General features: G+C 42.9%; 1 protein-coding gene across 4 annotated transcripts in view; it reads right to left on the reverse strand.

The window, feature by feature from the left end:
- Positions 1–21,309, reverse strand: part of stim2b (stromal interaction molecule 2b) — a 65,793-nt gene that overhangs the window by 24,876 nt on the left and 19,608 nt on the right. For all 4 annotated transcript variants that reach the window (XM_084043403.1, XM_084043402.1, XM_084043405.1 and 1 more), the window contains exon 2: positions 5,733–5,863. In XM_084043403.1, coding sequence (XP_083899529.1) covers positions 5,733–5,863 — 131 coding nt within the window. The remainder of the gene's footprint in view (positions 1–5,732; positions 5,864–21,309) is intronic.

The following is a 21,309-nucleotide window of genomic DNA, read 5'->3' on the forward strand; positions in this document are numbered from 1 at the left end:
TTCACACAGATGAGACGACACACATATTTCCCTAATCCAGTCCAGGGTCGTTCCAACACCCAGGCCTTAGGGAGTCTTAAACAGGGCCTTAAAGCACACAGCCCTCAAGCTATGCAGAGACACCACTCAGGTTAAAGAAATGCCAAGGCTATTTTAGAGCTCACCTACTATCCTAGCATCCTGCTAGCCATTTCTTAAGGTCTCCGGTTGGACTGATAGAAGAGTATTTTAGATAAATTTTATATATCATCTAGACCAGGGGGGTTTTCAAACTTTTTGTGTCCAAGGCACACCAAATGGCAAGTCAAAATCTCAAGGCACACCTGTAAAACATATCCGTGCAAATAAGTCACCTCTATAACACGTATTATCACTCGTATCACTCTAAACTCAGGGGCTCCGTACTAAACAGTTACTTCAAACACCGGAACCACTGGTCCAGAGAGCACACGTCTTTCCCTGTAGCTGGGGAAAGAGCTGAGTAGCCTTGGTCAAGTGTTTTTTTTTCTCCTTCTTCTTTTGTTAATAAAAGGGGAGAACTGGCTCTGACTGGAACACACATCCCTCCCCACTGATCAGATGAATGGGAGAGAGGAGAGGGGGACTGTTCTTTTACAAATTACTTCCTGTGGTTCCTGCAGCTGATGTGACTAGCATGTCACCAGCACCTGTCAATGATTCGGCAAGCTGCCCCTGCCTCTATAAATTTTCTCCTGTGTGTGTGTGTGTGTGTGTGTGTGTGTGTGTGTGTGTGTGTGTGTGTGTGTGTGTGTGTGTGTGTGTGTGTGTGTGTGTGTGTGTGTGTGTGTGTGTGTGTGTGTGTGTGTGTGTGTGTGTGTGTGTGTGTGTGTGTGTGTGTGTGTGTGTGTGTGTGTGCGTGTGCGTGTGTGCGTATGTGTGTGTGTGTGTGTGTGTGCTGGTGATAATAAACCTGTAAACTGAGAGCTACTGTATATGTTACGAGTTAAAAGCACATTTCGGTGTTGAATTTTGGATGAGGTTTCACGGGGTTGACAAGGCAGTTTGCTAATGAAATATAAAAAGGGTCATCGCCTTCCACTTTCTGAATCATATGTCACAACCGCGTAATTTAAATCACTATAGGGCACTGGTGAGGAAAGTCTTCACACAGGACTGTGATGTATTTCCATTTTATGTCAGGACATACAGCTTGCTCAGTAGACTGACTTACAGGTCGTAGGCTTGAATCTAACCCATGACCTTTCTCACATGACATTGCATAAGCCCTCCCAACTTTGCCTATCTTCCACCACTACACTATGTGTGCCTAAAATGTCAAAAAACTGAAATGCCTTTAAGAAGTCTTGAACAAATGACTATCTGTCAAGAAGCGGGGCACCATTAAACGTTTGTGCTAACAAGAATGAAGCCACCTCATTTCAGCATGCCTCCTGCTGACAGGGCTTCTAAACTCTGACTTGTCGTCCAAGCTGTAAATCACTTGTTTCACCCCTCAACATGCTCTTTAAACAAGAGGTTTAAAAAAAGCTGCCGTGCTTGTCACTGTATACATACGCTGTCTCTAAATGATTACACAACCAACACTTGTCATCTTTACACAATGGATGGCACAATATGACATTTCAGGGCCAATACGGTATTGAATACCGATAATGAATATTAATAAACGGTGCATTTATATAAATGGTAAATGGTGCATTTATATAGTGCTTTTATCAAAAGCACTTTAAAGTACATAGATTGTGCATTACATTCACCCATTCATACACCGATGGCGGAGGAAACCATGCAAGGCACCAGCCTGCTTATCGGGAGCAATTAGGGGTTCGGCGTCTTGCTCAAGGACACTTCGACAGTAACTCTGGGGGAGCCCTGGATCGAACTGAAATCCCTCAATTCAACCCATCTATAGGGTTGAATTGAACCCATCAACCCAATCCTTCATCCGGCCACTCTACCGGCCACTCTACCCCTGAGCCACTGCCGCCCCATTAATAATAACATTACGTGTGATGAGAATGACCAGAACTGTAATTATACAAGTGATCCAACATGTATTTATTACAGCAGTCCATATTCAGACCTCAGTATGGGTTTTCCTGGCAAAAGAAAAAGGTGTGTCACAGGAATCAAGAGAGAGAGAGCGAGAGATAGTCAGAGAGAGACAGAGAGAGAGAGAGAGAGAGAGAGAGAGAGAGAGAGAGAGAGAGAGAGAGAGAGAGAGAGAGAGAGAGAAGGAAACATCAGTAGGAGCTTTGTTATGTGTTGTTGATGCTGACATTGACTTGTTCATGATCATGGTATGTGTTGGGCTTAAGGGGGGGGGCTGTCAGACCAGATGCCAGCTAAAAGGACTAGTGACAGTAAGGCCTTTCGACACTCTCTCGACCCCCAACCTGTGTCAGTCTACCAGGAAGAGAGACCTTATCATGGCACTGATGGTAAGCAGTGTTAACCATGATGACAGTATCATATATCTGACATCATCAGAAAAAGGAACATTTAGGAGCTACGGTATTTAGACATAACAATAAAATATTCTTCTTCTTTTTCCCTTTTTTTTCTGTAGAAGAAAAAACTTTGTTCACTGGGAAACAACATTTCGGTTCTGAGACCTTCCCCAGGTTGTCTTATTTTCTGTCTATCAGCCCTAATATGGCCCTCATTTTTTTTTTTTAAGATATATTTTTTCGCTTTTTCTGCCTTTATTGATAGTAGATAGTGGAGATGGACAGGAAACAGGGAGAGAGAGACGGGGAGTGACACGCAGCAAAGGTCGTCCGGAACGGGATTTGAACCCGCAATCCATTAGAGCCTAGGACCGCTAGGCTAGCGAGCGCCTCCACTTTGGCCCTCCTCCGCACATCGTTTTATGTAGGTGACTAGGTGTGTAAAAGTCTTACTTTTTCTCATTTCACGTCTTATTTCTGGAAAGATTACAAATGATTAAGGCAAACACAAGATCCACAATCACATTCTCAACATCTGTGTCACACTGACACTCGCAACATAGATCCGAGTTAAAGACCTACATTCATTGTTCTGACATACATAGCATTTGCTGATATCTACTAATTTGGTGAAAACAGTGGCAGTCATTTCAGTCCTTAAAGGACTCACAGTGTACTTGACATTACTGCAAACCATTTTACAAAGCATTATCATATACGTATTAGACTTTTTAGGAGGCCACTGGGTTCAGGTCATTCAATATGGTATGAAAATAAACTTGCAGAGACTTGAAATGTCGCAGTTAAGGAGGAGCATTTCAAATGATTAAGTCATGCTGAAAATAGTCCCTTGCCTTGAAAAGACTGATTTACAATCAAAAATAAAATGTCTATGACGTATTAACCGCACCATGATGTTTAGTCAAGTAATAATACATTTATTCAGCTAAGTTCAGTCATTTTAAGTCTAAATATAATGCTTTTATATGGTCCTTTACCCCCTTAAATCATATATACTTTGTTGACCAGGGCCCCCAGACCTCTGTACTAGATCCGCTTGTTTTTTCAAGAAATCTCTCCAAAAATAGCCGATTTACAAGATCATGTCCACAAGATCTGTTATTTTCGTTGAATGTTCAACCCCAGAATAGGGAGGCTAAGGTTAACGTGATTTTCTGCCCGTCACTGAATTCTCAAGAAGAAGCCAGAACTCCTTAAACATGATTGCCAGCCAAAAACAACTTAGTCAAACGGCAGCAACTAGGCTAGGGCCTTCATCTAAAGACACACATCAAGAACATAAATTAACACATATACGTATGTGTTAATTTATCAGTTGAGACACATTTTCATGTCAAGGACCCCGGAATTAATATGTATTTGTTCACGGACCCCCATCTAAAAGTATTTTGACCGCTGTACCAGATGGGTGTTGTTAAAATGTTTTTAAAAATATTCAAAATTCACTTATTTTCTAGATTCTTTTTCGAAAACAGCCGATCTACAAGCTTGCAGATCGGCTAAATATCCGCCACTCATGTGGCCTAATAGTCGCTTATTTTGGGCTTGTTTTCATAGACCTGGTTGCTTATTTCTCTCGCCGCAAAATCTGGCAACACTGTGTACATCCACTATGCATTCATATTCCGTCCACACAGATGACACGCGTATTTCCCTAATCCAGCCCAGGGGTCGGTTCCAACACCCCGGCCTTAAAGAGTCTTAAACAGGGCCTAAAGACACACAGCCCTCAAGCTATGCGGAGACACCGCTCAATGTCACAGCCAAGAGCTGTGGTATAACCGTTTCTCGCACCTGCACTGCCCTGCCAGTTGAAAACGACTCCTGCCACTAGATGCACACAAACAGAATGTGACCGCCATGGCCCACTCTCTCTCTGGGCTCCTTTCAAAATAAGAGACTGGTGATTAGCAGCGGGCAGGGCAGGTCACAGGGTCCTCTGGTCACCTGTCAGTCGCTCACACGGCCCTGTCTGTCTGCTCGTTTTATATGGCCCTATCCCTCACCATCACACACACACACACACATACATACACGAACGCACACGTGCACGCAGGAACGCTTACACACACACACAGCATACTCCCTTTGCATGAACGGAGTTGTGTAAAGTTATCTGATGACTTGAAAAACTGTATGGGCAAAAGAAATGCACAGTAATATATTTCCAAGAGAACTAAAATGAGTTGCTAAACAACCCATAACAGAGTCACACACACGGTCACTGACACTAATACCTTATGTAATAGCAGAGACGAAGCAATTGTGCATATGTGTGTGCGTGTGTGTGTGTGTGTGTGTGTGTGTGTGTGTGTGTGTGTGTGTGTGTGTGTGTGTGTGTGTGTGTGTGTGTGTGTGTGTGTGTGTGTGTGTGTGTGTGTGTGTGTGTGTGTGTGTGCGTGGGGGGGGCGGGGGGGGGTAGAGGCTGTAGTAAAAGCCCATGCACATCCCAATGTCCAATAAAATGGGTGCTGGATTAAAAAAAAAAACGTGTAGATTAGTGCGTAAACATCTGCATACCAAATAACTCCCATTAAGAGGATTTATTTACTGCAATGATGTGACATTGCGAGCAACAAGCTGCGCCTTTTCAGACATACACCATCTTCTGAAACTAGGGGTCCTACATTCTGGGATGTAGGACCACTACATCATGTCACGTCATTTAATGCAATGACGTGGCATTTCATACAGACAGCATCTTCCGAAACTAGGGGTCAAAATGTAAACACAATTGTTGGCGCAGTTGGTCAGAAACAGGGCTGTGAATATTCTCAGCAAGGAGGTCAATACTTTCAAATTAAGATTTTAGCAGATTATAGCTCCAATCACCGTTTAGGATGCCAGGACTATTATTGTCCTGACTGTGTTGTTGGATCAAAGGTTAAGTAACGTTATTGCATGTGTTTCAATTTCGGGGTAAGTGAGCGATGCAAGGTAGCGATGAGCATCACTGCAAGCTATTCAGAGTAAAAAGAAATTACCTGTTCTCCGTAGTAATTTCGTCTAATCTGTGGAGTAGAAAAAGAGGGAGTCCCGCACACTGTCTTCACTTACAAAAATGTCATCAGGCATCTGATGCCTGATGAAAGTCCGAGTTACCGAAGACAGTGTGCGGGACTCCCCTTTTTTCTGCTCTTCAAGTTCATTACTCATTACACCTGTCCGTCTCCGTAGGTGTGCAAAAGGACTTTTTCTTCGCAATTTGATCTGTACCCTTAAAAGTACAGAGTTCGGTACTCAACCCTGGTGAGAAGTGTGTGTGTGTGTGTGGCTCACCTCCACGCTCTCATTGACCTCAATGCCTCCGTCATTGTCATCGTCCAGCTGCTTGTGGATGTGGCGGAGGGCTTCCAGGCTGAAACGGTCGGCTTCACCCATGCATGGTGGCACGACATGCAGACAAGGATCTGAAAGGCAAAGGTCAGAGACAGGTCAGGGTAAGGCAGTGATTCTCAAGCTTTTTAATTTCAAGGACCCGAAATTTGATATGCATTATTAGGCCACCATGGACCCCTATTTGATACATTTTAAAAATTCCCTCTGGAACCACAATCTAAACTGTAAAATCACAAAAACACCAAATGGACCCGTAAAGGTCCATTTGTACAGTCTCAAGACCCCAACGTGCTCCAAATAGAGCCATCCACCCACCCAGACTTTCTTCCAATCACCTATCCACCTAAAGTTCCTTATTGCTAAGACACCATCATAATGCCAACCAAATACCACAATGAAATATATATAAAACGCAATTAAATAAATAAAAAACACAATGACGGAGGTAGGATGCGTTGCTATTCGGTTGTTAAGCCGTGACGTTGCACCCTGCCAGAATAACTTCAGGGTCCAAGTGTGTATTTTCCCAATATGCGCAGTGCTGTGTCCCTCGCTGTTTTAACTGATCTGATACAAAAATAACGACTAAAGTGTCATTCCACCGCTTTCCTGGCAATGACAAAGAGAAGAGGAAAAATATATCTATATATAAATATATATATATATATATATATATATATATATATATATATATATATATATATATATATATATATATATAAATACATATAAAAAATAATATTATAATGTTAATAATAATAATAAATAAATATAAATATATATATTAGCCTACTTTTTACTGTCTATGATATTAGCATTAAGACCCTTATTAACCCTCAATGGTTCATCTCTGAAAAAGGAGGTTATTGTAAAAAGATTTACGGGTTCCAACATGTTTGTTTACAATGAAGAGTGGACGGCGCTGGTGCCTTTTGGACCCGAACGTGACGTCGGACTACAAAATGAATAGAAATAGAATAGAAAGAGAACATGACGTCACACCATTGAAAGTAATAGCTGAAAACGGATGGGAGCGGGGGCGGGGACGGGGTGGGGACAGTTTGTGGACAGTTTGGGGACAGTTTGTGTTTATGCATGTTCACTAGAAGGGTACTAATTATTTGTATAAATTCCTAAGTCCAAGCCTGCTCCCAATCGCTCTGGTCTGAATGAATGAATCACACACTGTCTTTAGCAACCATCGTGGCAGAGTTGGCACAAGCTTATTCGGAGAATAAAAACAGCGAGGTGTGCTGAGGTGACCGTCTCATCACTGCATGTTGTAGTAATCCCACCGAAGTGGATGGATGGCTTAATTCCTTTGGGAGCATGTACGGGCCTTGGGAGAGTCACAGACAAACAACTCTTCAAGGACCGCCTGGGGGTCCCCGGAGCCCTCGTTGAGAAGCAGTCGGGTAAGGTAATAAATAAGATAAACACGGATCCCAACAGGCTATGATGATCTCAGCCGGCAGTGCGCCACACATGACAGCGGTGTGTGACCTGCAAATAAGTTTGGGCCCATATTCTTTTTTTATTCCAGGAAAGCTTATATATGTTTAGCCAAATGTTGTTTGAAATCCTTTGTCCAAATGTTTAACCATCAATAGCTATGCACTCAATGCACTCAAATATTTGTCTTGTAAATGACTTTGAGTGACTGCGTAAAATAACTGCTTGTGGACAGGACAAACATAATCAGCATGTGGAGTACGTGGCTGCATGCAGTCCATTATGTGCATTTGGCCTGTAGCTGTGGTGCGTGTCGCATTGTGTCATCATGTGACCACACGGCAAAGCTTGTTCTTCTGCTGCGGTGATAATTATCATACCAAGCTGTCATTGAGATATCGTGTGTCAAAGCAGCTCACCCTCACACACAGGAAGAACACAGAATACTTTGTGAGTCAGCGTGTACCGTAACTAGTGCGGCATGGCGAAAAACAGGTCTGAAACGTTTCCCCACGTCGGTGTCACCTTTATCCACTCTGTACGCCTTTGTACGGTGCTGCTGCTGTCAATCCATGAACTCCCAAGGCACCCAACCCGCAACCCCCCCCCCCATACACGTCACACACACACACTTTTATTTGTATCCCAAGTATCCCACCAGGGAAATAAGCCCATAACTTTCTTTCAGCTTCGCTGCCAGTGGACAGTTTGAGCTGGCAATCTGCCAAGGTCTTGCAATAGGAGTCACACGTGCACACGCGCACGCGCGCACACGCACACGCGCACACACACACACACACACACACACACACACACACACACACACACACACACACACACACACACACACACGCTTGTAGAACTATACTGGACAAAAGCAGACAATAACAATAATAATACATGTTATTTATATTACACTTAACATTTGAAACAAATCTCAAACTGCTAAAACATTCAGACGAAGCCAATTCACGCAGTGATCCATAGAAATTCACACACACACACACACACACACAGACAAGGAACCCAAACAGTTCACCGTATGGTCACTAACAGCGTCACCAAAATGATGAAGCACAAACTTGCACAATGAAGTTATGCTCCGTAGTGCCGTAAACACACAAGCATCCACTTCACATACAAACGCCATTGACATCAACAAGATTGATATTGTACCATGTTGAGCTATCCTATGACAGATTGTGTAAAAGGGACCAGAGCCAAGACCTTGTCCATTCCCAGCAGGTCCTCATGTCCCCAGCCTGGCAACACCAACCTCCCCAATTGTTGGTGGATAAAACAGAACGTTTAAACCTTATGGGTCGAACTGAGACTAGTCTCGTTTTTTATATACCGTAGTCCTCTTTCTGGTTGTTGTTGTTGTTGTTAGGATATTTGTCACAGTACATTTGCATTGAAATGTGTCCTCTGCATTTATCCATCCTAACTATTAGGAGCAGTGGGTGCTATTAATACAGCACCCAGGGAGCAGTTAGGGGTTAAGCGTCTTCTTGTTCAGGGACACTTTGGCAGATAGACTAGGCCGGCTGGGGCCCGAGTGACCTTCTGATTCCCAGACGGCCTTTCTACCCACTCTATATTTCTCTTATTGAATAAGAATAAGCAGACATGTGTAATGCATATCATTGCTGTCAGGAGGAAACCTTGTGGGCCCTATCTTGGGCGCCGCCTTACCCCTTATCCATAAACTTTTTTTTTTACTATTTTGAAAAACATGTTCAATTAGTTCAAATAGCCAAACTACAAGCTCACAACGTGTCGATGTAGATCGGCTAGTTGAACTATTTTAAAATGTTTTAAAAAATAGTTAAAAAAATGGCTAATAAGTTTAGGGATAAGGGGTAAGGCGGTGCCCCAAAATGGGGCCCTGTATGTCTTGTCCAAAACTGTTACTTTTCAGGAAATGGACAAAAGAACCTGTGTTCCAATTGATCCAATGTGGTAGTCATCTAGTCACAAGCTCTGGTTAATACTTTTCATTGGTTAAATATTTACAAAACCCAGCGACAGACGTAACCAATTTCATCCTGGCCTGCCTATTTCGGGCATGTCATCATAGGGAAAGGTTTTTCAATATGGCAAAGAATAGCTCACAATGCATCACATTTTCACTACTTTAACGTGACTGTCATACAACGAAGTATAGGGCATTATGAAGGGGAAAATAAATAATATGGAGATACAAGGTTTCTCCACAACACAATCACTACTGCCTTTGACCAAGGTCATAGGATTATCATGACAATGGACAATGTAGCAGCAATCCTGTGTGGGACATGGTGTTCTAAACCAATGACATCAGTCACAAGGCTGTAATGTGGAGTCTTTCTGAATAGAGCTCCTTATTTTAACTCTTATGAAAATGGACATTGCTCTAGGTCATCTGCTCCTTGAGACTGCTTTGTTCCTAGGCCTTCCTGTTGCAGTCCTGGCTGGGACTCAGGCTAATGTCCCAGGCCAGCAATGTGCCATTCCAGCAGCACTGCATTGGCACAATTTTGTATTATCGGTGAAGGAGAGTGTTATTTTTGTTATCGTTTTTTCCAAGTGCAAAAAAGCTGTGTTTTTTATTACGGTTAGAGATACGAGATCTGTCAACTGAAACGGCACTTAGGCCAGTGGTTCTCAAACTTTTTAACGTCACTCTGAAAACCAAGGTCAAATGATGCAATAATTAAACAACAGTTACAGTTGCAAAAGTGAATAATATGGTGAATACCTATTATAATACACTGAGAGCATCATGACTGGTTGCATCACTGCCTATAATGGGAACAGCACTGGCCTCAACCACAACCAGCAAAGGCCATAGGATTATTAAAGACCCCAACCTCAACCACAGACCATTCAGCTGGTACTGTTTGGCAAGTGGACAGTCTGCCTGTTGTACGTACACTCACTCACTCACTCACTGCAGAATAATTTACTATTTTTACTGCTATTTCTATTCTTATTTTATAGATTTTTCCCATGTTGCTGCAGTGTCATGGAGTCAAAACCCAAGACGTGTACTCTCTTTATACTTGTATGTGCAATATTCTCATTATGAACTGACTGTGATTTTAGTGGTGATTTTAGTATTGTAGTATTTTAGTATTATTTTAACTAGGAGTAGTTTTACATTATAGTACAAGCCAATTGAACAGCTCAATTATGCATTTCATGTATTGTTGAATGACGATAAAGCTATCTATCTATATGGAGATGTAACAATAATCTTGAGTCTGTCTTGAATCTTGAATAGCGCCTCCAACCATTTTGTGAAAATAATCAAGAAGATTTCAGCTTCCTCTTTCTTCAATAACAGTCTGTAGGTATTAATAATGAAAAAAACACTAATATACAGCATTATGCAACTTTATTCACACAAAGAGGCTCTTTGAGTGAACTCTTACTGCCTATTACCAAGTTAAAAGCATCTGAAGCATGAGCACAAGTTACATAATGAATTTGCTTAGCTTGCCAGAGCAGTTTACATACACTGTGGAATATAATTTGGATATCTATTTGGCTGTTTGGTTACTTAAGCAGGCACACAACACAAGTACCTCACTTGTGTTTTACATAGACAGACAGAATGAGACATACATATACACACAAAACTGAATGTGTGTGTGCCTTGAATCATTTCCTGAAATGTCTTTGCATGGATGCAAAGACAGATGTCAGAACACAGCAGTATAAACAACTTTCTGTCATGTTGATCTCCTTTCTTAGTAATTTCAGTCTAAATTACTGCCCCAATTCTGTTTAACGCGTTATTCACTGAGGCCTTCAAGAACAGACTACAGTCTACCAAATGCTTTAGAGGGAATGATTATTACAAGACACACTCCTTCAATGGCAGCCGTCAGGCAGGACCGCCTGGTGTGTGTTTTCTTCATTTTAAAAGCTTTGCTTCCTCCCAGGTGTCATGATTTGAGTTGCGGAGAAAAGTTGTGAGCGGCACAATGGGGCAGGGGTAGGAGTGAGGGGGAGGGAAGGGACCATGATGTGACAGGAAGTGACTGTGACTGTGCTGGCGACCCCCAGCATTCCCGGGGACGCACGCTAAATCAAAACAACCGGCAGAAGTGGTCCCAGAAAGGGATAAATTTGGACAGCATTGAGCTATTAATAAACTTGCTTGGCTTCCAGTTGTCAGGATGTGGCTTATCTTGTAAAACCACAACAATGGCAGAGGTCTCCCTTGCTCTTTCTCTCTCTCTCTCACACACACACACACGCACGCACGCACGCACGCACGCACGCACGCACGCACGCACGCACGCACGCACGCACGCACACACACACACACACTTTGGAGCGCAGTGTCTGTGTGGTACAGAAAACTTTTGTGATGTGGTGCCTGGTGGCTCAAACAAAGAACAGACCATTATGTTCCTTGTGAGCAGGACACAGGTTCAAAGTCTTCTTTTCTCTCTTTCTGCCTTCGGTTACCTGTCTCTCAACAATGGCCTATCTGAATTGAAGCATAGAAATGCCAAAAATAAATCTTAAAAGCAGAAAAGAATGTTCAACTTCTGACCAAAGCGCTCTTCCAGACAGAGACAACAAAGTGACTGTCAACACGTCACAGATCATCTCGTTTTTTTTCTACAAAATAATCATGTCATTATGGAGGCTTTGTCCTCGTTTTCACAAAGGGATCATCACAGTGGAGTGGAAGACAGCAAAGGAGGATTGTGCGTTGTGGGACTTCCTTTGTGCTGGCGTGCGTCTCTTGTTCCCTGGTGGTGGCATGTTGTTGTCACGTTTGCACCTGGCAAGCCTGGTGCCCTTCGACACGAAGCATTCTGAGTGAGCAAGTGATGTGATCGGTGAAAAGTCATGCGCAAGCGCAAGACAGATTGGGTCACAGGAAAGTCTCCAGGCAAGTTTGTTTACTTTTCTTCACACACTTGAAGGCTTTGCACGCTAGTTTGACAGGCGGGGAAGTGATAGTTGAGATAGTATTACCTTACCAATGCAAATGTTCATTAAACATGGCAATGGCCTGCTCAGGGCCAGTGAACACAAAATGTATCCACAGGCGCCACACAGCAGAATATACGAATGTGGACTTGTGGAGGGGTTGGCAGATGTATGTCTGCATCTAAAGGGAATAGTACACCGTACAGTATGTGCAAAGACAAACTGCCAGTACCTTATAGCCTATAAACCTGTCCCAGAAAGTAATCTTCAACCCACTGAAAGCATTGAAAGAAATGAAACAAGAGGAGATACAAGCCTTATTAGGTGGGATGTAGAGAAGTTCGTAAGTCACTGTCGAGTTGAATTCCCCTTTTATGGCCCATTTTGTCTGACTATGCACTGTTAAAAGCCTTTGGTTGTGGGAGTATCCCAAACCCATCGTATATCTAATCTCAACTTAAATCAGGATACTTAAAAACTATTGTTACATTTTCTATTTGAAGAAAATTCACTGAGATGATTTAACAATTCTGATAGATCTTCACCCCTTTTGTTTTTATAAACGGAAAACCTCATATGCACAATTTTTTCCACAGACACCATTCCTTAATTCTACCACTTTTTGTCTTATTGTTGCTAGTGCAAAACAAATGCACGCAGTCTAGACAATGCACCAGACGCGTTTAAGACGCCGTCCCAGAAGTAACGAGCAATCGTGCTCCACTACAATCTATTTTTGCCGCGTGCCACTTGCAGAAAGCAGCCAAAATAGACAGTGAACTGAAAACAATAGTCATATTGACATCATCCACCGGTTGTAACAATATCTAAGCTTAAACATCGCAGGCCCGTCCAGATTCTTCCAGTCCAAGGCATTAGACATGTTCTGTATCCGCTACTGTCCAGCTCTACGGCTAGTACTGGCACTGAGGATGTCACTAACATTAATGTCTTTTGGTGTGGAAGGAAACCAGAGCATCCGGAGGAAATCCATCTGGAAACGGGAAGAACATAATGGGTATCTCAACTTCCCAAAAGATGACTGTTGACTGTCAACAGTCAAACAATTAATTGTTAATTGAGTATGCATAAATAAATACTACACTGGGTTTGATTGATTGTTTGAACAGTTTGCAAAAACAAGGCACGGTGGCACAGATTTATACAAAAGAATGCTAAAAGGATAACCCAGATAAGCCCTCAGGGCTTGTTTCCACTTGAGACTTGAGATTTGATCTGGACTTGTCTAGAATGACTTGAGATTTTACTTGACCTGGACAACGATTACAAGACTAAATACATTCACCTTTACCCATCTGTGCCCAAAGTCCACCAGGCTCTTGGGTGGAGGTACAGGCGTGGTCCACCTCCTCCCACCAAAAACATCCATCCACATCTTGGATGAGGAGCCAGATTCAGTGTAAGAGTACTCCAGACGAGTGGAAGTGTGGGGGCAGAGACGGTGTGTAATTAAGACAGTAGGATATGATGGGTTTGAAATGCGACTCTGTGGAGCCAAGGGGGACAAGGGGATGAGGTGTCCTCTTTTGACCTGTAGACTGTTAAAGCTTACTTGCCTGTTCTTACTCTGTCAGTCTGCCTGCCTGCCTGCCTGCCTGCCTGCCTGCCTGCCTGCCTGCCTGCCTGCCTGCCTGCCTGCCTGCCTCTGCCTGCCTGCCTGCCTGCCTCTCTCTCTCTCTCTCTCTCTCTCTCTCTCTCTCTCTCTCTCTCTCTCTCTCTCTCTCTCTCTCTCTCTCTCTCTCTCTCTCTCTCTCTCTCTCTCTCTCTCTCTCTCTCTCTCTCTCTCTCTCTCTCTCTCTCTCTCTCTCTCTCTCTCTCTCTCTCTCTCTCTCTCTCTCTCTCTCTCTCTCTCTCTCTCTCTCTCTTTCTCTCCCTCTCTCACACTCACACGCTGGTTGTCTACTCCGCCAGGCCGAAGGCATGGCCAAGACTATGTTTTGCACTCTGTCCGTCCGTCCGTGTGTCTGTCCGTCTGTCTGTGAACAGCTTATCTCCGACACCGTTGGCTCGATCGCAGCAAAACTGTGCACACACACTCCCTGGATGCCAGAGCAGAACCTCTGCCGCATTTTTTTCAGATCGGCCCGTTATAGTGCCACCAGATCTTTGCAACTTTATTTTTATATTAGTCCTACAGATTGTGTCCAAACATCACGCAAATTGGTACATAGTATCTCTATAGTCATGTGATCAAGACGAATTCCATCCTGATTAGCTAAGATTGGCATCAAAAGTTTGTGCTCGTGAGTGGCTCGTTTTGAACAAAATGTCTCAAATCATGAACGCAGCGTACGATTGCCGTGATTTGCACAATAACCTGCCTGACCTGGCGGAGACCTGCACTTTTCTAGTTTGACATGCTACTGGTGTCATTTGACTATTTACTGCACATAATTCATAATAGTGTAGAGTGTGTATAAACAGTGCACACACACACACACACACACACACACACACATACACACACACACACACACACACACACACACACACACACACACACACACACACACACACACAGCTGTATGTGTAACTAATAAAGTACAGTATATGACTATAAATAGATTTGCTGTTTGACAATAAAAGCTTCCTGGCTTGATGTCTCGAAATCCCTCACGCGATCCCACAATGCAAGGCGGGTCCCAGCGGTGAACCTAAATGGCCGTGTAGACATGCCATGCCACCCATGCCAGCCATGTCAGCGGTCTGTTAAGACCATTTGGCACCTTTCCAACCCCTGATCATAATAAATGCCCGGGGTTGGATCTATGCCCAGAGTAACTTGTGAGTTAGAAGTGACTGTATTTAGAGGTCTATTTACAAAATGTGTGTCTGTAATAGCTTTCCACTGGTGCACCCATGTCAGAGAAGGTTTCCCGACCACAATGCACCTATGGGATTCCAGGGCTGGATTGCCTTTGTGGTCAGGTACGCACTGTGTGTACAACTCTGCTTTGTGTACAACTCTGTCAGTCATTCCTGGTGCCCAATGAAGTGACCCTCCCCTCGGGGCATGACACCTGCTCTGCCCCCCGCCCCACACACACACACACACACACACACACACACACACACACACACACACACACACACACACACACACACACACACACACACACACACACACACACACACACACACACACACACACACACACACACACACACACACACACACACACACACACACACCCACCCCACACATAGTCTGACCCGTGCTCTGATCCCTGTGACGAATCCTGTGCGTCTCATGGTAATAAGCCAAGAAACCTCCCCAATTACACAGTGTTCAATATGGTCTGAATGTGGATCCGATGGCTCCAAAATTCCAGTGGTTGGGGTGGGTGGTGCTGGGGGAAGGGGGTGAGGATGTGATGTCAATCTGTGTCAGACTCGCCCCCTGCACCGAGCGCCCATATGGCAGTGCCATAAGTCAATCTGACGGGTGAGTATTAAAGGCAAGTAAATAAAGCTTCCCGAGAGTCTACCATTTCATCTCATCAGCAGCCATTAATAAGACGCCTACAAATACCCACTCGCAAGCATGGAGGCCGTGCAAGAGACAGAGAGAGGTGGAGAGAGAGAGGAACTTCAGATGACATGTGACGTGATACAATAGTAAAGAGGAAGACAGGAGATACGCAAATTGACACAATGGCTCCACTTGCACTTAAAGTGCACAGGGGTCCTTGAGGGGGCTCCATGGTGCCCAGCAAAAGGAGGAACAGTTTAATTTCACCCACAAACCGCTAGCCCAATGTGCACATGTATAAGAATGACTGTATTCACTCTCTCCACTGTCATCAGTCACATACCTACAGTACAGACTTAGAATTCTATACTGATTCTAATCTAACTGATTCTAATCTAACAACAAAATTCTTCTCTTATGGGGGTCCCTGGCACAAAATCTTTTCAAATGGGGGTCTGCAGCCTCATATATATCTATTTGGGGGTCCTTCACATGAAAATATTAGAAAGTGACCGGCAGCATTTAATAAGTATGACAATGAGTGAACACATGCAGGTGCAATTTTGTATATCCCTGTGAGGAAAGGAATTCTCCTGGCGATCGCAGAGCTCTACAGCTCACTTCCCCTCACAAATCAAATAATAACAGCACTATCTCAACGCTCAGTCTAAATACAGAGATAATACTTATTCGACTGGCTTTGGGGTTTCGTTATTTTTGAGCCCCGGCCAACATTTCTCACTTGACATGTGTCTAAATTTCAGCTAGTATGAGCTGCTGCTATGAAGACAGATGGGCTTCCTCTGTACCCAGGATGCTCTGGGGCATGGCGGGACCATGTGTCAGGCATATAGTGTTACAACAAAATCAGCAATGAGCAAATACAACAGCAGCGGGAGACGCAGTGACAGTGCTGGCGAATCCACGCATATGGGAATGTATAAATTAAACACACACACACACACACACACACACACACACACACACACACACACACACAGCCCCTTTTCCCAGACAGGACTCGACACTTATGCACAAACATAAGCCACATTTCTCAAGCGCCACCCATACATCGACTGAGTGTTGTAAAACACTAGGCTCCATCAATGTGTGTGTTATCCACGCGCACACGCAAGTGCATGTCTGCACTCTCACACAACATGCACACACACACACACACACACGCACACACGCACACACACACACACACACACACACACACACACACGCGCACACACGCACACACACACAGACACACACACACACACACACACACACACACACACACACACAGCTCTATGCATGGGGCTTCACCAGGCTTTAGTACTGTTCCCTAAAACGATCCCTTAACCCATTAAGACCTGAGGCCTATTCTACAAATGCCTTCTAAATCACACTTGAAAGATTTTTTAAAAGTATTCGAAAATAGAAGATGTACAAGCTCGCAGCGCGGCACGAAGTTACGCGCTGTGAGCTTGTATATCTGCTATTTCTGAATATCCAACGCAAAAATCTAAAATTACTTTTTAATGGGTTATGTATGCACCCTTTGACACGTCTGACATAAACCTTAACTGTACAAACTGTACTATACTGTAGCACTAGTTTTTTTCAGAAAATATTTCACATTATGCATTCGGTCTGCGAGATGAAATGGATAAAGCCAATTAAGCTACCTGGTCTGCATAATGAAATCACACAAAATCCTTACACTCCCCTATCTCCCCCTAACCCAGCTGAACCCAATCAGCAACATGCACTACCATGCCCATGTACAACGCCAAGTCCAGCATCAGTAATCCTCCGTTTAGGCCACAGCTTAGAAGGTGTGCAAACGCACTGGAGGGAGGCCCACGTGGTCTGAGGCAAAAACTTCCAGAAAAGGAGACGTTCCTTGAGCCCGGTTGTCTGTGGAATGCTTCAGTAAAAGCCAGAACATGACATTTGGGAGGGGGGTCACTTGGATAATTAGCTTACTTGCCCTGCTGGCTGCTGTCATGCTTCTCGGCATATAAAACTAATGGTCTGTATCTGAAGTGAAAGGGGGGGGGGGGGGGGGGGGGGGGGGGGGGGGGATGGGAGACTGGGGGAGAGAGACCATAGAGAGAAATACAGACAGAAAGACACTATATTGTTGATGTCAGGTGGAAACCTTGTATGTCCAAAGCCGTTACTTTTCAGGAAATGGATTCCAATGGATTCAATGCTATTTACTCACAATCTCTCGTTAATACTTTTCATCAGTTCTTTCTTTCAAGGTTTCTGCCCGACAGCAACGGTATGAACTTTGAATAATAGTAGAGGTGATGATAAATGATTACAAGTGGGCAATAAGCCTGTTCTCTGGGGGCCAGTAACTCATGGGTTCAAATGCCCTCAGTGAACAGCTACAAGAACCATTCACAACAGCAGTGAGGACAAGATGAGAGGTTTCCCAAGGTTTCCTTGTGTGTTTTTTTTTTCAATTAAGTTTTTTTTTCTGGGAGTTTTTGATTGCCTAATTCAGTGGTTCTCAACCTGTGGGTCAGGACCCCCAGGGGCCAATTTGTCAAATAATATAAGAGAGAGTAAAAAATTGCGTTGTGAGCTTGTTTCACAATATTTATCTGTGGAACCGAGTCAAACTATGTAATGCCTCAACTCCTATAATTCTAAGTGCTTGTCTGGGTGGGGGGTCCCATTTCAAATATGATTATTTTGGGGGGTCACAGCCTGAAAAGGTTGAGTTGAGAGTGTAAAGACAGTGGCTGTTGTTTGTGTGTGAATCTAATGTTACTTGCTTTTGTCAAAGCGACTTTCCATATTTAGATGTTGAAATGTTATTGTTTGATTCTCTTGATATTTATATGTACTGCATGTTCTGTTCTTTCTCTTTTATGTAAAGCACTTTTAACTTTGTTTCGATAAGTGCTCTATAAATAAAGTGTACTATTACACTTTATTCTCTGACCTCATCACGAGCGGGTTCAAACCAAGCAAGCAGCTGGGTCCATATGGCATCTTTATAATTCATCAAGCATAATTAGCATTTTAAAGCCACAATCCGTAAGGACTGTGGTCTTCTGAAGCATTACAATAATATAGCCTAGAATTTCATGCCGACCGTTCTTGTACCACAATGCACGGCAATGGCTTGTTCTACAGAAACGCATAGCTACACAATATGATTTGCAAACAGAACTTCAAATAAACATACACAATGCAAGATTGGTGCGTAAGAGTCTCAGAGACTGGTGTTTTGGACTTACGGAGTGGGCCTTTAAGTCATTTAGGTTGCATTGCCAAACGAGCAACAATGATTTATTTGGCGTTATGGGAAAGAAACATGCACTTTTGGAGAAAATGACTGCTTTGGTCTTCGTTTAGCCTAACATTTGGCTGGGTGATTTGACATGCTCAATATGCAAGCCTTTAATGTATGTACATGCAGTTGTGCACACACACATCCAAAGCTTCAATCCTCTCTGTGCATAATCAGAGCTCAATGTGGCCTGACAGGGCCTAGATTCTAAAATGTATGTGAGTGAGGGTACCCAGGCAGGAAGCAGCCAATTCAAACAATCTGAAATTACATTTAAGAACTTTAGAGGGATTCTGCATCAATCAGGATGTTGAGGCAAACAGAGTCGGATATAGAAGTTTAATACATGAGCTCATGGGAGAAGTAAATTAAAGACTCAAGTAGTTCTCAACTCAAAGATAAGGGAGGAGTGACTTATGTGTCATAGGACCACAGCTCTACTGAAAACAATAAATACCACGTCTTGGTGGAATGGGATCATGATTCTATAATATTCAGAATCTCAGAACATACCGTAAGGTCAAGTTTTAACAACATGCTTCCACAGAACAATTGTCAAGAAAGCATTCTGTCCTGTCTACGTTCAGTGAGTAACCCATGCAAAATCCAGTGGTGTCGTTATAATCACTTGATATAGGCTCAAAGAGGTTTTATTTGAAACTGATAGAAATCAGGTTTACACTGTTAATCAGCATAACTTCCTGCGTAGGTGTTACAACTTCCTGTTTGACAGGATTCAACTTGTGATGAGTTCCCTAAATAGCAGCCTGAATAAGAAAGAATAAGCAAATCATGGTGTTCGCCCCTATTTGGTTTTAAGTATCTAACTTACACAAAGCATCAATCTAATAGCTACTGCAGTGGATGTCGCAAAGTGATTAAACATTAATTTGTTTAATCTAAAAGCAACCTGAGAGCTAACCTATTTGCCCACTTGACAAGAGTATCTCAACATGTTATGCTATGCCAAGGACATACAAGAAATAGATGCCTCTGATCTTTAAAGCTGCATCTGACAGAAAATGTCAACATGCATGATCTTGGTCATGTGACACTCTGCTTATTAGCATCAACAAAAGCCATTGAGATAGAAAGTGTTGCATCACCTCTGTTCACTCCACCGGACCTATTGTTTTACAGCAATGGTGGACCATGTAAACAAAGAATATAGATAGATTGTTTTGAATATTAGTAATTTAATATTCAATATTATATTCAGTATTCAATAATTTATTGGCAAAACCAACTTGCACTTATAATTCGTTTTGGTGTGCTCACAAACAAGAATGCGGAAGTAACGCTTGCCATCAGGCGACCAATAGTTTGAAACACTGCTGCATATACCTGTAGTTCCAAACACTGAATTCATATAATGGGTGTTGATGAAATATACATGAACCAAGTGACCTGTAGTGTTTCTGATCAACACCTTCACATATAGTACAGTGAATGTACTACCTTTCACCCCTGTATTTCTTGAAATAGGATGATAGATAACAAAATAGAGGTCATTCTTTTGCTGTTACCACCAGGTCCTTCAGTATGTAATATGAACTGAATCCATTTTGGACAGAGATGAAGGCAAGGCTAAGTATCCCTTGAGAACGCACCTGTTGGTCCGGACACACACCCTCGTTAGCAGCACTGAGATGGATTAGCAACCAGCTCACCAAAGCCTATTTTACCCACAATGCCTCAGAGAGGCCTGGGAAAAGTGTCTCCTTGGCTTCTATATATTAAGACTTAAGTTATGCCCATGCCCATCCTTTGCTGCCATCTTTGCAGTTAAGGTTTCAGACAATCCACCAAAATATGGGGGCCAAGAAATGCAATATGCAATATAGAAAAAGCAATATGCAATACATGCAATAAGCCATACAGAAACAGACTTAACTTGAGAGAAAGAAGACTATGCAATTAACAAATGAGTAAACAAATGAGAGAAACAGTTGAGCAGAGTTCTGAGGAATTGTGGAAATTAAAATGCAAGTCTTTATTATGTTGCTAATAATAGCAGATTTGAAACTCTTGTTAAAAATTCAGCCATCAAAAGAAAAGTTTGCCAAATATTTTACTTTGTCTACACAACATGGACAGATCCTAGTATTCTAATTAAGTTATTTTCCCAGGAGAAAAACAGTTTTTTCAAACTACTCAAAATGGCGGAAATTTTAAGGGGGGAGCTTAATGGTAAAAGTGACAGATGTATTCCTTGTGTGCAGAGGCACATGTGTAAGCAAGTTTTATGGCTGTAGGCAAAATGAGGCATGATTTAAGCCTGTTCAAAGTTTGCATTTTTGAACGATTGCAATAGCGCATGATCCTCTACCATACTGC

The sequence above is a fragment of the Gymnoscopelus microlampas genome (assembly GCF_963454915.1).
Source record: "Gymnoscopelus microlampas genome assembly, chromosome: 19".
NCBI lineage: Eukaryota > Metazoa > Chordata > Actinopteri > Myctophiformes > Myctophidae > Gymnoscopelus > Gymnoscopelus microlampas.